This window comes from Danio rerio, chromosome 3, assembly GCF_049306965.1.
Source record: "Danio rerio strain Tuebingen ecotype United States chromosome 3, GRCz12tu, whole genome shotgun sequence".
Taxonomy (NCBI): Eukaryota; Metazoa; Chordata; class Actinopteri; order Cypriniformes; family Danionidae; genus Danio; species Danio rerio.
In genome coordinates this window covers 5,935,320-5,947,500 of record NC_133178.1, presented here as the reverse complement: position 1 = coordinate 5,947,500, position 12,181 = coordinate 5,935,320, and the positions used below count along the sequence as shown (strand labels likewise).

The window sequence follows — 12,181 nt, the reverse complement described above, 5'->3', positions numbered from 1 at the left end:
GTGGGATGAGTTTCAGACACACAACAAACTTTGGTAGACACATGTTGACCCACACTGGAGAGAAAACACACAAATGTGATCAGTGCGGGAAAACATTTTTGATGGCTTCATACCTGAAGAGACACCTTCGAGTTCATACAGAGGAGAAGCCTTGTTCATGCACTGTTTGTGGAAAGAGTTTCAGAGATCAAGATGGTTTAAGGAGTCATCAGAAGATCCACACCGGTGTAAGAGAGCATATTTGCTTGGAGTGTGAGAAGACCTTTATTACGGCTGTAAAATTGAAAATGCATGAGAGGATTCACACTGGAGAGAAACCTTACAAGTGTTCACACTGTGACAAGAGTTTCTGTCTGTTAGAAAGCCTGAAATCACATCAGAGAACTCACACTGGAGAGAAACCTTACAAGTGTTCACACTGCGACAAGAGATTCAGTTTATCAGGAATCCTGAAAACACATGAGAGGACTCACACTGGAGAGAAACCTTACATGTGTTCACACTGTGACAAGAGATTCAGTGCATTTGGAAACCTGAAAAGACATGAGAGGACTCACACTGGAGAGAAACCTTACATGTGTTCACACTGTGACGAGAGATTTATTGATTCAAGGAATCTGAAAAAACATGAGAGGATTCACGCTACAGAGAACCCTTGTAACCTTGAAGGTGTAAGGTCGCCATAGTCTAAGGGTGCTTTCACATCTGTAGTTCGCTTTATTTGGTCCGGACAAAGGGCAATAAATGATACATTGTTGCATCTTCTGCCGTCTTTGGGTCGGTTTTACACCACACTGCTGACTTTGGTCCGAACCAGCTGAAACAAACCAAAATGCAGTCATCAGACAAAATCCACATCTCTCATTGGCCAGATGTTGTTAAACATAGTTCCTAAGTTGCTTATTGATTGGTCAAAATTCACGTGCAGGAAAATGCCAATGAACTCCCGCAAGTAAACAAACCGGCAGACACAAAATGTCGTTTTTACTCTGGTGGGACGACTGCGCTGACTGATTGTATGCCTGCTTTAGACAAACTATACATTACAAGAATGAAGCGCGGCCGCGGCTGGAAAACAGTGTTTAATGCATCGCTCGTCACTTCAGGAGGAGGCATAAATTAATTTAGCTAATCTGCGACATGGTCATCTTGCGGAAATGAAACGATTTCATCAGGTAATGTCTTCCCCTCTCTCTCTCTCTGTTGGTAAACTGCTGTCAGCAAATATTTTTCCTCCATATCCCATAATGCACAGCGCATCGGCCTATGGCAGCTGGATTAGTCCAAAAGGCGCAGTACTTTTTGCGGTTGGACTTGTTTTAGTACGAATCATATTCTCACCACAAACTAATCGCTCCAGGGTTCGTTTAAAAGCGTACCAAGACCACCTCTTCAAGCAGGTCTCGGTACGCTTATTTGGTCTGCTTTTGGTGCGCACTCGAGTACAATTGCTGCATTCTCACCTGCCCAAACGAACCGCACCAAGAGGAAAAACAAACTCTAGTGCGATTCAACCGAACTAAATAAGGCAGGTGTGAAAGCACCCTAACAAAACTGCGTATCTGCTTTGATTCTTTTCAGATAATCAATTTAGACACGTGCAGTGAAATTAGCTCAGTTTTCGATATTATGATCAATAATAATGAGTTATTACTAATTATGAATATTCAGAATTAACTTGTAGTTAATTTAACAAAATAAATATAACAATGACTTCATGTCCATGGGAAAAATGGTTCAAAGACTGGGACTGGCTATGCATTCCAAGATGCATAAAGTCCTCAGATTTTGGAGAATTCAAAACAGTTCAACTTCATCACTTCTGTGATGCAAGTGAATGTGGCTATGGAACTGTGAGCTACCTCAGATACAGCAATAACAAGAATAAGACCGAAACAGCATTTGTTTTTGCCAAGCCAAGAGTTGCTCCACTTAAGCAAATAATCATCCCCAAATTAGAACTGACAGCAGCTACATTAGCATCACATATTGATCGAATGTTGAAAAGGGAATTTTGCCTACCCTTGGAAAAATCTGTATTTTGGACTGACAGTCAGTTAATTCTCAAATACATAAACAATGAACATTCTAGATTTCACACCTTTGTAGCAAATAGACTCTCCATTATTCGAGATCTTTCAAACCCTAATCAGTGGAGATATGTGAAATCTAAAGATAATCCAGCAGATTGTGCATCTCAAGGACTAGATGCCAGTGCATTAACAGAAATGAAACAATGGCTACATGGACCAGACCTCCTTAAATTAGAGGAAGATCACTGTTCTAATATGCCTATCACCTATTCAGATGACCCAGAGGTCAAGAAACCTATTTTTGTCAATGTCAATGCACTAACTATAATGAATGAACAAAAACCTGATACAAACAAACTGGTTGAATACTATTCCCAATGGAACAAGCTCAGGAGAGCTGTTGGATGGATTCTAAAATTTAAGAACTTCCTTAAAGCCATCCTGAAAAGGAAACAGAAATCTAATAAGGTAATCCCTGATACAAGTTCTAATGTTGCACACCGAATAACTGAACCAAATTTATCTGTAGAAGATCTCAAAGATGCAGAAGAATCAATCATTCGATATGTACAGGAACAACACTTCAAAGAAGAATTCAAAGACATTCAACATGGAAATCCAGTTAAAAACAGAAGTGCTATTGCCAATCTAAATCCCTTCATTGACAATGGCTTACTCAAGGTAGGAGGTAGACTTGGCAAATCTGCAATGCCACTGGAAATCAAAAATCCTACTATTCTTCCGCAAAATTCTCCTGTTTCTAAATTAATTTTAAAACACATTCATGAGAGTTATGGCCATTTAGGAAGAAACTACATGCTTTCCAAATTACTTCAGCGCTACTGGCTACCTTGTGCAAACAACATGGCAAGAAGTATAATTCATCATTGCACCTTCTGTAGACGTATTCAGGGGAAAGTAGGCAAACAAAGGATGGCAAATTTACCTCAAGACCGTATAACCCCTGACTTGCCGCCTTTCACAAACACAGGAATAGACTACTTTGGCCCTATGGAAATTAAAAGAGGTCGCACACATGTAAAAAGGTATGGAGTCATCTTTAATTGCCTTGTATCACGTGCAGTGCATTTAGAAGTAACAAATTCTCTTGATACAGATTCCTGTATAAATGCTATAAGAAGATTCATAGCCCGGAGAGACCCAGTTGCAACTATTAGAACAGACCAAGGAACTAATTTTATTGGTGCACAAAAGGAATTACAGGAAACATTGAAAACACTCAAACATGAGAAGATTACTTGAATTTTGACTGATATTGGAGTAAACTGGATGTTCAACCCACCATCTGTAGCACATTTTGGGGGTGTATGGGAAAGATTGATTAAATCAGTAAAAAAAGGTTTTATATTCTGTTACTAAAGAACAAATACTTGATGATGAAGGCCTGCATACAGCAATGTGTAAAGTGGAAATGATCCTAAATGACAGACCCATTACATCTATATCAAATGACCCTAACGATCTAGAACCTTTAACCCCCAATCATCTCCTTCAGTTAAAACGACAACCAAATTTTCCTCCAGGATGTTTCAAGAAAGAAGATCTATACTCTCGACGAAGATGGAAGCAGGTACAATATATTGCTGATCTTTTCTGGAAACGCTGGATTAAAGAATACCTTCTGTTAATGCAGAAGAGAAGTAAGTGGCAACGAATAAAGAACAATTTCTTTCCCGGAGACTTGGTACTCATAGTTGATGACACTGCTCCAAGAAATTCATGGTTAATGGGAAGGATCCTAAAGACTCTACCGGATAGCCAAGGTCTTGTAAGAGTTGCTATAGTGAAAACCAAAACAGGTACACTTCAAAGACCTATCCATAAACTGTGCCTGTTGGCTGAAGAATCTAATAAATAGACAGTAAAGACTGATTAGCCGCATTTCCACTATCGGGCCAGTGCGAGCCAGGGCTTTAATCGGGCCGGGGCGGGCCAATAGCCCGGGAGGTTGAGAAATGAGGCTGAAATCATGTCGCGTTTCCACTGTCGGGCTAAAGCTCACAGCGCGTCACGCAAACACCGCCCACAGAACGTCCCCGAATCAAACGTCACACAACCCGCACACTTCAGCGGGAATGAGGCAGATAAAGCACACCATAGAGTCATCACGAAACGAAACCATTAAAATGAAGACAACCGAAACAAACAAATGACACGTTACTGTACAGCAGTACATGAAATGTCTATACGCACAGACCTGTGTATTTCCATTCATTACATTTGTTTACTCGCCGACCGACTGCATTGTGCATGGAGTGCTCTCGCCACTAACGCAGGGACCCAACACAGAGAGCTCACATCCATAATATAAAGCCACAGAAATTCTCCTTTATAACTCGACATGGCATGTATTTTTTAACATCCTCGTGTTGATAGAAGTCGTGTTAAGTTTTCAGCACAAGAGCGAGTAGCCTAATAAAATATAGCCATATTTGTTGCGCTCGGCAGCTATTCACTAAAACTCCTCATTTAAAGTTTCATTTATAAATTTAACCACGTCATATAAAAACATAAACAGTTGTTTGAGGATATAGAACACATTTTGTGTTTGGACTTTCCCCCGATGCGTTTAAAGCAGCGAGCGCTGCGCAGGACTGAGTGACAGAAAAAAAGGTATAGGAGATTCTGCTTTCACTCACCCAAATAATGCTCTGTTTGCGCGATTTGATTAATATCATCGTATCCAAATACTTTATAAATATTTACTTATATAAATATTTACTTTATATAAATATTTCAAACCTTCTCCGGTGTTTATTGTTTTTAGAAATTATCGAAAATCTTTTTTTTTTTTGTCAGACAGGTCTTTGTAAAATGAAAGTTAGGCTATATGTGGCTTTAAAACGGTTTGATTCATGTATTGGATATAGGCTACCTACATTGTTGTAGCTAGCTTTTGTTTATTTTATATTGGTTAATTTATTTAATGTGATTTTATATATATCCGATATTTGTAATTCTTTAAATTATATTTCATTAAAGCTTAGGCTATTTTATCAAGATATGACAATATATTGTTTAAAGTCTGCGAAAGTGGGCACGTATTTTGTTAAGTTTATTACTTTCTGTTGTATTTGTATGTGTATTATCTCCAAAATAAATAAAGAAAAAAGCCGCTCGCGGCATAACAGAGCTGTGAAGGAGCGCTTTTGCCCGGTCTCACACACACATACAGGCATCTAAACGCGCACAAACAAACAAACATTTTAAACTTGACAAAAACTCTCGAAAACCTTTACTGTCTGCTGTGTCTTTAATATGGTGTAAAGATTATTTAGCGTTATTGAAACATAAAGGAGGACGCAGCAAAGAACGTCACTATAAATTAAAACTACTTTATTATTTTATGCAGCAGCCTTACATTTAAAAGGGAAACATAAGGGTGATCATACGCAAAAAGACCCCAGACTAAGGCTAGATGTTTTCTTTCCCTTATTTCTTTATTTGTGTTTGGCGCATGTACTCATCAGAAAACTGCCCGCCTCTCCTTTCACTCCGCCCCGAAGCCCCAGCTGGCCCTCCTTGGCCCAAGGTATTCGGCGGGCCGAAAAAGGCCGGCCGCTGGCCCCAAGAAAGCCCCGCTTTGGCCCGATTAGGCCCCGGAAGTGACAGTGGAAACCCCACTGGCCTTGGCTCGCCCTGGCTCGCTCGCTTTAGGCGCGATAGTGGAAACGCGGCTATTGAAAGGTTCATAGTATGAAAATGTAAATCAATAAGAAAATTAAATGTTTACCTCTATTATGAGCTACATAATTTTCTAGTTTAGAATTATTATTATTGTTTTTCTTTACAATGTAAATTTGATGTAAATTGTAACTTTGTAGAATTATATTTGGCTCCTTAAGATTTGAAAATATTGTTATGATTGTGGAATCCCCAATCAGGGGCCGGATGTCGGAGCCCTGAATTAGCAAGAAAGTAATGTATTTAATTTATTTTATTTTGTATTATTTTTGGCCTACTTTTTGCCAGCTGTTGTGCTGCCACCTATGGGGCATACTAGTCACTGCACTGTAGGAAAGCCAATATCAGCTGAACCTAATCAGCAAGAAGCATGCCAGTGGGGAGAGACACAAGCTGCGTCCCAAATCGCATACTTATGCACTTTTCTACGCCATTTTGTAGTATAAATAGTGTAAGTAGTGTGTTCACACTGAAAACTCTAAAAATAATAAGAGCACTTCAATTACCCGGATGATGCACTCATTCAGCCGCTAAAATGAAGTGTGTAATGATGGACACTTCACGCACTCAACGACCGCAGGTTTGCTTACGTAGCGGAAGGGGCGGAGCTATCAGACGCACATGTTGAATAACTTTATTTATTTTGGATGGTGAAAGCAAAATTCTCCTACGAGAGTGATTATAGCGCCTCCCGATGGTGAATGCGGCAATACTCACGGCAGGTTTTATTTGATAATTCGGTCGTTTATTTCAATGATTTGGCAACCGTCAAACGTCATCAGGGAAACAGTTTGAATTTCCGCTTAGTAAAAAAACATTAGTGTGCCATTTGGGACAACACTACATACATATACTTTCCTGTTGAGTGTGGAAGTGCATAAGTACATAGTGCATGAGTGCATAGTGTATAGTGTGCCCTTTGGGACGCAGCTACAGTTTTCAAACGCTCAATTGGAGGACATTGAGAATTTTATTGTAAGTTGTTTGTTTTGGAACATGTTTTGGAAGCAAGAATAAAAATGGATCAAAATTCAAGCAAGTGTCCTGCGTCTAAAAACATTACCTGCTGGGGACAGCGAAATCAACAAGGAATTCGCTGTAACAAACACTTTAATATTTTAGAGAAAGTAGTTAAAGTTTGCATGGCCAAATGCACCATACACCAAATGACTCAGCGGTAGTAGTAGAGTGCAGTGCATTCAAGCTCAGGACAGCTCAAGATCTTCTTTAGGTCCAGCAAGCAGGCGCAGACCCTAAGATGGGATAACAGGACAGCCAAACTTCCACATCTGTTACTTTTCCTTCCATTGAGAGTCTAAGTTTAGTGTGCTGCGAAGCCAGAGGTCAACATGACTGCAGTCTTTTGTCGTCTTGAACGTGAATCTCCAGACTTCTAGCCTCACGTGAACAACGGACCAACCAACAGGGAACCCATGTGGGAGCCCAGCTTGGCAGAGGAAGATCTCCACATCACAGAAGAAACACAGGTAATGCCTCCAGATTAATACTGAATTGCTGTAAATTATATGTAAGCCTGAAGAAACAATAGAAGGGTTGAGTTTATCATTTCTGGTTCGGTTAAAAGGTCTGACAAATCCTGTGACTTGCATTATTAAACTCTCTCAAACTCTTCCTTTACTCCTCTCTACAACCTGTATGATTGTGTTTGTGTGTTTGTTTTAGGTGTTAACTTCTGTTAGAATAGGCAAAGTTTAGTCTGTTTTTAAAGAAAAGTGCCTGTGCATATTTTAATCATTTAATTTAAATGCAATCCTACTTTTATTTCAGATCTGTGGGAGAAAACAAAAGAGGTTTTACCTGCACTCAGTGTGGAAAGAGATTGGTATGCAAAAAGACTCGCATGAGGATTCACACTGGAGAGTAAGCATTCACATGATCTCGGTGTGGGAAGAGTTTCAGACAGTCATCAGTCCAATAATTTAGTTCACTTTTACTTCTCTAGATCAGGGGTGTCAAACTCAATTCCTGGAGGGCCGAAGCCCAGCACAGTTTAGTTCCAACCCTGCTCCAACACACTTACCTGTAGGTTTCAAACAAGCCTGAAGGACTCAATTAGTTTGGTCAGGTGTGTTTCATTAGGGTTGGAACTAAACTGCAGAGCTGCGGCCCTTTTGGAACTGAGTTTGACACCTGTGGTGTAGATTGTCAAAATATCATTGGAGCTTAAAATAAATTGAGTTCTGATACTGCTTCAGTCCAGTTTTCACAGCTGAAGATCAGTTTAATGTAAATAAATGTCACTGCTGAAAGCCGAAACACTGAACAGTGAACGGATGTGCAGCTCCACAAGTCCCAAACCAAGCAGGACGGTGGTGAGGAACAAACTTCACCAACAGACGAAAGAGAAGGAAAAATCCTGGAGAATAAACAATCTCAACTGGGCACGACCAGTTCTCCTCTGGCCAAAAGCTGCAGGTTTGAGTAGGTCAACGACGGGTGTTCAGTTGAGCCTACAGGGTCAATGCCTTTCAGGAATCAGTCTCACTCTCTCCATGACCACCACAACATCTGCTCGGGACAGTGCCGGGTCCAGGGTTATAAAGATTTTGGGATAAGGAGAAACAGACTAACATAAGCGCAGATGCAGAGGTGGGTAGTAACGAATGACATTTACTTGAGTAAAGTTGTTGGGTAACGTGTACTTTTTTTGAGTACATTTAAAGATGTCTACTTTTACTTTAAAGCAAATTATTAGAAAGAAATCATTACTCTTACTTTGCTACATTTGGCGGCGTTCCTCCGCTGTCAAATGATAATAAATATGATTTGTATGACAAATATCGCGAGGCATTGGAGAGGTTGTGTTGCGAAAGTGGCTATAGAGACGCGTCTATGTTGGAATGATGGCTGAAGTCGTACAAGTTTATAGTGTGGTCACGCCATGTTGCCATCTGCAGTTCCGAGAAGTAAGGCCAGGGATCCATTCTTCGTACATGGATTACTCAGTTAGCTGGATTTGGATATTGACGATTCGACACGATCCAGGATCGTTTCGTTCTTCAAAGCTGATCCGAGAGTTGTTGTCATAGCAACAGTTCTGCTAGCTTAAACCTGATCGAGAGCAGGTTCAATTCATATAAATAGGATTAGATCAGCTCAGTTCAAGCAAAGATAATACAGAAAGTATGTTCCGAATTCTGATATTTTCTTACAGTAGTAGTCATATACACTTGGGAAAAGAGTAAATATTTTTTAAACTATATAAAGTTATAGTTATTAATAAAATAAATAAAGTTATATAGATTAATAAAACTTATGCAATCTGCACTCTCAAAATGAAAGTACAAAGACTGCCACCTGGTGGTGCACAGAGAAAACTTATTGATAGGAACTTTTTAGATCGCTTAGTACAAATTGTGTATAATAAACATGCACAATATGTGACTTTTTTAAAGCAATAATACATTTATGCAGTCATGAACAAGTTTTGACAATTAATATGCTAGTGATTTGATGCTTCACAAAAGTTGCAGACGCCTTTACCAATATCAAAATGCTTTTGTAAACAACAGTTATTCTTTACACCGATTAAAAAACGGCTACTATAATAAAGAAAATATTTTCTAAATATAGAACTAAATACATTGATATGCATTGAAATACATGATGAATACTCTTGACACATGAAAGTGTAAAGCCTGCAGCTCACAACAAATGTGGAAGGTTATTGCGTGTCATATTTAACAAACCGTTTACTGCTAATTTGATGTAATTTTGCTCACATGGATAATTGAATATTAATCAGATGATGTCATTACGCTGCTGTGCCGTCAGCCAATCGTTGCATTGCTGATCATGATTTCGAGGATCGATAGATCTGTCCTTCACAACACACGCAGCGATCTCAGATCAGTTTATCCAAACATTGTAATCTGATTCGCGAACTTGTTTGAAGAACCAAATTAGCGAGAGATCAGTTATCAAGATTAAAAGATCCAGGATCTACCAAATCATCTTAGATCATTTAAGCGAGGTACGAAGAACAGACCCCAGGCTGTCTGTGCAGTGAGTTTACTGGACCAGGCCACCCGCGGCCTCAAATTGAGTCTGTTTTCACTCAAAGATGTCAACAAAAATAGTTTGATAATGTGATGCACGCTGTACATAGAACTGAACTGACTTCACAACACATACATGAAGTACAGCTCCAACCTGAAGAACATGTAGTGGTAAGCTGGGCCGGCCCGTGGCATAGGCAGCATAGGCAAATGCTAAGGGCGCTGTTAATCCAGGGGGGGGGCGCTAGAAATGAGCGAGGTTAAGTTGGTTTTGTTTTCGATATTCCTGACACATTCAGTTATAGCGACAATCAGGCCCGGATTGGCTAATCGGGAGGAGAATTCCCGGTGGGCCGGTCCGTTTTTTTGGCCGCGAAGGCCGTTGTCCCTAGCTCCAGAATCTGTTGCTCTCAGCAGTCAGACTTTTTAAATTAATTTATTTATTTACTTGACCACAGCCTTCTTATTCATTATATAACCGCAGCTGTGCTCTTTTCATAATGATTATATAACTCAGATGTGTCACCTCTCACTATACAACTATTGTGGTCCAGTGGTTAGCATGTTAAATTACAACGCTGCCAACCTGGGTTTGATCCTCGTCTGAGTATGTTTGTTTTGTTTTTCATTTTTATTGTTAAGACATAATACTGTAAGGGTTGTTGAACATTTGAAGTTCTAAAGAAGCTGTTTTCTCAAAAAAAGACGTGATCGTATAATTAGAAACTGAATTGGAATGACCTTATTTTAATATAGTCATTCATGAACTGAGGTGGGCCGGTCTAAGGCTTGAAACTCCAGGGCTGAAAAGGAGTCCCACTCCGGCCCTGGCGACAATAACTCAAAAACCTCTTACCCTAAAAATATTTAAAGTGTGTTTCCTACAAAAAGACAAAGCTGGTTATGTTTCACAGCTGTCTTTCTCTTTTTTTGGCTCGACATTATGACAACTGCTCCGTTTGAGCCCTCGCAATATGCGTTTAACCGGGAGAGCTCGCTCTGAGTGGAGCTCTCAGTAAGGGACCGTCGGAAAAGTGCTTATTTTTTTCGCTTTTTTTTTTTTGTTTTTTTTTTTGCTCTGTCCTGCGTGTTTTATTTTAAGCACAATTAATTTTCCCTTAAATGAGCACAAACAGTTACTAAAGTAGTCGAATGCTTCATTATGGATCTGTGCATTCTCACATTAACACCTCTGTGATCAAACTAAATAACTATAGTAACTTTAATCAATATGCAAATACAATTAAAAGTAAAGTAGATTATATAGCTTTATTTAATTTCTGTATAAGCCATTGATTTTAATTGGTTAAACCTTTTATTTTATTGTCAATATTTTCTAATCTTTGCTATGTATTCTATCATTTGAAGCTATTTGTTGTCCCATATTTTTTACATCCCAATGTTGACTAATCAATACATAGCAATAGTGCTATCTGTTAGTTTTTACGTCAGCTAAAGTTATGGAAGGGCCTAGATGTTTTGGAAAATAGTAATAGTAATGTAACTACCCCCATCATTCCTTCCTCAAGCAAATGTGTAAATGTCAGATCTATTTAGCGATAACGTTAACTGCATTGCCATATTTATCTGACATTTTCCCAGCTTGTAGTAGTCGATCAAAAAGCTATTTAGTTTCTTATGACTATACACTAGCAGTGTAATTCACTGCGATGTGACAGGGCGCCACCTGAAATCTTACCAAGGATGCCAAATTGGTTAGGGCCGGGCCTGGTGGTAAGTGTCAACATTATCCACAGTTGAACCTTATTATATGGGATAACTAAAGAAACTGCTGTTTAATGGAGTAACCGATTAGCCATGGCATGCGCAAATAAGTCATTCACACTGTTAACCATTGAAGTAATTCAACATTATTTTAAAAAAGTGTGTTAATATTTATATACCTACATATCTTTGTCATGATGACAGTACATAATATTTAACTGGATATTTTTTAAGATACTACAATTCAGCTTAAAGTGACATTTGAAGGCTTAACTAGGTTAATTCTGCAAGTTAGGGTAATTAGGCAAATCATTGAATAATAATAGTTTGTTCTGTAGAAAATCAAATATATATATATATATAAAGGAAATACTGTGAAAAATTCCTGAATCTGTTAAAACATCATTTGGCGAATATTTGAAAAAAGAAAATAAATTGACAGGAGGGTGAATAATTTTGACTTCAACTGTATACAGTGCTCAGCATATATGAGCTCACCCCTCACACATCTATATTTTAAATTAATATTTTAAATAGGAAACTACATTATTATTATTTGTGCATATACATTAGTGTGTTTTCTTTGTCTTACAACTTACCGCTGTAAGTCGCTGTTGCTGTGATTGTCCTCTAGATGGCAGTAGTACACAGCACACTGATAGCGGAGGCGCTGGAGGAAAAGCTCAGAACAAGCAATAT

At 38.9% G+C, this 12,181-nt stretch overlaps 1 protein-coding gene across 2 annotated transcripts in view; it reads left to right on the top strand.

The window, feature by feature from the left end:
- The window catches only part of LOC137487210 (uncharacterized), a 13,887-nt gene extending 10,117 nt beyond the window's left edge, over positions 1–3,770 (top strand). The window contains exons 2-3 of one of the 2 annotated variants that reach the window (XR_012400771.1): positions 1–3,079; positions 3,151–3,770. The exon at positions 1–3,079 is cut by the window's left edge and continues 255 nt beyond it. Coding sequence is in view for 1 of the 2 variants with exons in the window: in XM_073944100.1 (XP_073800201.1) it covers positions 1–686 (686 nt within the window). In the remaining variant the exon portion in view is untranslated. The other variant, XM_073944100.1, reaches the window with a different exon arrangement.
- The last annotated feature ends 8,411 nt before the right edge of the window (positions 3,771–12,181 follow it).